Source organism: Triticum dicoccoides, chromosome 2B, assembly GCF_002162155.2.
Source record: "Triticum dicoccoides isolate Atlit2015 ecotype Zavitan chromosome 2B, WEW_v2.0, whole genome shotgun sequence".
In the NCBI taxonomy this organism is placed as follows: Eukaryota; Viridiplantae; Streptophyta; class Magnoliopsida; order Poales; family Poaceae; genus Triticum; species Triticum dicoccoides.
This window is the reverse complement of record NC_041383.1, coordinates 8,331,085-8,335,953: the sequence shown is the minus strand read 5'-3', so window position 1 is coordinate 8,335,953 and position 4,869 is coordinate 8,331,085. Positions and strand designations below refer to the sequence as shown.

The 4,869-nt window shown below is 48.1% G+C and overlaps 1 protein-coding gene across 1 annotated transcript; it reads left to right on the top strand.

Moving 5' to 3' along the window:
* The first annotated feature begins 2,125 nt into the window (after positions 1-2,125).
* LOC119361718 (flavonol sulfotransferase-like) lies at positions 2,126-3,460 on the top strand. Its single transcript, XM_037626846.1, has one exon. It carries the CDS (start codon positions 2,192-2,194, stop codon positions 3,227-3,229), a length of 1,038 nt encoding a protein of 345 aa, XP_037482743.1. The 5' UTR covers positions 2,126-2,191; the 3' UTR covers positions 3,230-3,460.
* Positions 3,461-4,869: the final 1,409 nt, after the last annotated feature.

The following is a 4,869-nucleotide window of genomic DNA, read 5'->3' as shown; positions in this document are numbered from 1 at the left end:
GACCTTCTTTGCTGCGTATGTACTGTCGGGCAATTTGTTATCCTTTGGAAGCTTCTTCTTCATTATTTTTAGTAGCTTCTCAAATCCTTTATCAGGCACAGCATTCTCTGCCTTCCACTGCAGCAATTCGAGTACGGTACCGAGCTTTGTGTTGCCATCTTCGCAATTGGGGTACAACCCCTTTTTGTAATCCTCTAACATGCGATCGAACTTCAGCTTCTCCTTTTGACTTTCGCATGTGTCCTTGCATCGACAATGACCCGGCGGAGATCATCATCATCGGGCACATCGTCTGGTTCCTCTTGATCTTCAGCAGCTTCGCCCGTTGCAGCACCATCGTGCACATCGTCTGGTGCATCTTGATGTTCAGTAGCATCACCGTATTCAGGGGGCACATAGTTGTCATCGTACTCTTCTTCCTCGCCGTCTTCCATCATAACCCCTATTTCTCCGTGCCTCGTCCAAACATTATAGTGTGGCATGAAACCCTTGTAAAGCAGGTGGGTGTGAAGGATTTTCCGGTCAGAGTAAGACTTCGTATTCCCACATATAGGGCATGGACAACACATAAAACCATTTTGCTTGTTTGCCTCAGCCACTTCGAGAAAATCATGCACGCCCTTAATGTACTCGGAGGTGTGTCTGTCACCGTACATCCATTACCGGTTCATCTGCGTGCATTATATATAATTAAGTGTGTCAAAAATCATTACAGAACATCATGAATAGATAATTAAGTGACCAAATTAATAGAAGTTCATCATCACATAAAAACCAAAGTAGATACATAGTTCTCATCTAACAACATAAAGCTCTGCAGAGCATCTAAATTAATTAAACCATACATTGAAACTATGTAAAACATTTCAATGCGAAAACAAATGCGATCATAATCGCAACCAAGGTAACAACTAATCCAACGGCATAATGATACCAAGCCTCGGTATGAATAGCATATTTTCTAATCTTTCTCATCTTCAAGCGCATTGCATCCATCTTGATCTTGTGATCATCGACGACATCCGCAACATGCAACTCCAATATCATCTTCTCCTCCTTAAGTTTTTTTTATTTTTTCCTTCAAGAAATTATTTTCTTCTTCAACTAAATTTAACCTCTCGACAATAGGGTCGGTTGGAATTTCCGGTTCAACAACCTCCTAGATAAATAAAATCTATGTCACGTTGGTCGGCATAATTTTCATAAACAATAAATGAACCAATAGTTATGAAAAGATAATATATACCACATCCGAATCATAGACAGGACGAGGGCCGACGGGGGCGGATACCAAAACCATCGGCGCACTATATAAGATGCAATAATAAAAGTAAGAAAATAATACAAGTATCTATCTAAACAAACAAGTAATAATATTTTTCCTTTCAGAAAGAAGATAAGAATAAGAGGCTCACCACGGTGGTGCCGGCGATGAGATCGGCGCGGGTGATCGACGGCGGTGAAGACGGGGACGGGGCGTGACGGACCGCTAAACCTAGATAAATATTGAGGAAAATGAAGCTTGGCGGTCGAGCCTGGAGAGGAGAAACCTTAAGTAGTGTGGCTCGGGCATTCCATCGAACACCTTGTGTGCATAGGAGGTGAGCTAGAGCACCACCAAGCCCTCTCCCCCTCGGCCAGAAAAAACAGAGCAGTGTGCTCTGCTCTTGCGCAAGGGGCTATATATAGGCACCACTATTGGTCCCGGTTGGTGGAATGAACCGGGACTAAAGGTAACCCTTTTGGTCCCGGTTCATGCCACCAACCGGGACCAATAGTGGTGGGCCAGGACCCAGGACCATTGGTCCCGGTTCGTCCCACCAACCGGGACCAAAAGGTCCGGACGAACCGGGACCAATGGCCCACGTGGCCCGGCCGGCCCCCTGGGCTCACGAACCGGGGCAAATAGCTCCATTGGTCCCGGTTCTGGATTGAACCGGGACTAATGGGCTAAACTGGCCTGGACGAAAGCCCTGTTTTCTACTAGTGACGTCACTCCCTTTGTTTAGGGATGAGTAGGTACGGTTGGTAGTACATACAATAACATGCACGAGGATAGCGCGCGTGGTCTGCTATCTCTAAATTTTGCCACATGTATATATAAGAGAGGAGAGTATTTCCCCCTTGAAGCCGTGACATTCCTCCACTCTCGATCGCCGGCTCGTCCAGTTGCCGCCTCCAAAGAGAAGCCATGAATGCTGCTCTCACCGTCGCCGTAGCCGGGGAAGAAATCGACGAGGCCGTAGCCGGGGAAGAAATCGACGAGGCCGCCTCTCGGGCTCAGGCTGACATGTCGGAGATCATGTCGTCGCTCCCACGGTGCCCGGTGTACCTTACTCGCCACTACCGGGGCTTCTGGATCCGCGAGTTCGTCCTCAAGGGCATGGCCGCCGCTCAGGCATCCTTCGAGCCAAGGCCAACCGACGTCTTCCTCGCCAGCTGCCCCAAGTCCGGCACCACCTGGCTCAAGGCGCTCGCCTTTGCGACGCTCAACCGCGCCACGCACTTGCCGTCCGACTCCAACCACCCGCTATGCCACCGCAACCCGCACGACTGCGTCGCCTTCCTCGAGACCAGGCCCGTGCCTGAGACCATGGCGCTCCCTTCTCCCCGGCTGCTCGCAACCCACATCCCCTGCTCCCTCCTGCCCAGCCGCATAACGGAATGCGGCCGGGTCGTCTACGTGTGCCGGGAGCCAAAGGACGCTCTGGTCTCCTTCTGGATCTACAACAACAAGATCGCGCCGATGCTGCGCCGGAAGTTCGGCCTGGAGTCTCCCTCGCCCACGTTCGAGGAGGCGTTCGAGCTCTTCTGCGAGGGGCAGAGCAGCTCCGGACCGCCGTGGCGCCACGCCCTCGAGTACTGGGAGGAGAGCCGGAGGAGGCCTGGGAAGGTGCTCTTCCTCAGGTACGAGGACATGCTGCAAGACCCCACAGGCAACGCCAAGAATCTCGCTGCGTTCATGGGGTGCCCGTTTTCTTGCGCAGAGGAGGAGGCAGGGGTGGTGCAGGAGATCGTGCAGCTCTGTAGCTTTGAGAAACTCAAGAGCTCGGAGGTGAACAAGAATGGCAGCAGCGCCATGATGGGCGTCAACAACGACGTATACTTCAGGAAGGGAGCGGTCGGCGACTGGAAAAACTACATGACGCCGGAGATGGCGGCGCGGCTGGACAAGATCGTCGAGGAGGCGCTTCAAGGTTCAGGCCTGACCTTTGGCATCTCCATGTAGAAGGGATGGGGAGCGAATTGTTGCTATGAAGCATAAATTTTCGTATTTGACAATCCCAAAGAAAATAAGGTCTTATGATTAAAGAATCTCACAAGTGATATTTATTTATTTATTTACGAATCACAAGTGATATTCTTTCAGATCATTAGTTTTCTACCCTATGAAAGTGACATGTATTAAAATAATAAATTTACTTGCTTAATCTAGTGACGAAATGAAAGTTGGTGGTTGTATGCGTCAAAAAAACAAATCGTACGACACCCCTCCAGTTTTTTTTTCAGATCGGAAAAGCTTCACACACAATGTTTTATGGACATCACATGGACGATGATAAGACCTCACGTACCTTATTTATGGAGGATTTAATCGAACGGTGCTTACCTAGTGTCGTGCACGCATCGGCCCAATAATTATCGGCTGCGTAGCACTGCTTTTTTCAGATTTGATGATTCTCATCTAGATGAGATTTAGCTATGTCACATCTAAGTTTCCACCACACAAACTAATATGCTAAAATTTCCATGCTAGCGCCTGTTCCCACATTGCTGGTCACTGTGTCGGGAGTTGCTATGCCCCTGGTTTGGCCCGCATCTATTATCGGCCCCTTTGTCATTGTACGCGTGTTATTGGTCCGTTTCCACGAAGTGTGCTAGGGGCCATTTTTCTCCTATGTTGTATTTTTGATCTGCGATTTAGAAGCAAGAGTCAAGCCATAAAGGAGGGTTGTTTTCGTTGCACGCTTTCCCCTCTATGGGCATCTCCAACAGTGATATGATCATCGTTGGTTAAATTACCACTTAGACTGTTTTGATAACATGGCACATAATAAAAGAAGAGAGAGAATGAAATCATATGAACCTGAAGCAACGCTCCAGACACAAGCTCCGAGGCAAGCCTGTTCATTTATTTTGTATTTAGTGGACCCACCTGATTATTTAACATAGACGCCATTGAAGAGCATGTATGATATGTTGTTGGCTGCTGACGTGGACACTTGTATCAATGATTGAACATACAAACTGTTGCAGATGCTCTAAGGGCATGGCCAATGGTTTAGCTTGGACAGCTGCCCCATGGTTCCACATAAGATGCATGCTGTCGTGGAGGAGATTGGTGAAAAAGACTATGCCTTGCAGAGGCTTGGTGGAGCCTGCAGAGGAGCTAGCTTCTTCAGCGAAAAAGTGTGGTCCTCCGAGATAGAAAGGTAAGAGAGAGAGTGCTCTGTGAGAAAACACCTAGCTATGTGCAAGTAAAATTGGTGAAGATGGAGTCATTGTAGGACACAATAAAATGTGTGAAACTGCACCGTGCGTTGCATGATTGTTGCAATGCATGTAGCTCTAGCATGGTACTGCCTCCATTGTACATGCCCTAACTCCCATTCGATACTTGCCTTTTCCTCAGTCATCATTCTCCTTTGTTTTCCTCAGTAATCATTCCCCTGTGTCTTCCAGTGTGGACGGGAGGTAGAACTATTTTTGTGTTTTTTCCAGTTGTTTTTGTTAGAGCGGACCCCCCGCTTGCATTTGCTTGATGATGGAAAATGAAAAATAAAAGGTTTGCATGATCTTGATGATGTGGACATCTTGCAGGTTCATTTAATTTTGTACGTTGCACTCTCTCTCTCTCTCTCTCTCTCT

Excerpts from the sequence above, each read along its gene's own strand:
- LOC119361718 (XM_037626846.1), top strand. The coding sequence starts at position 2,192 with ATGAATGCTGCTCTCACCGTCGCCGTAGCCGGGGAAGAAATCGACGAG.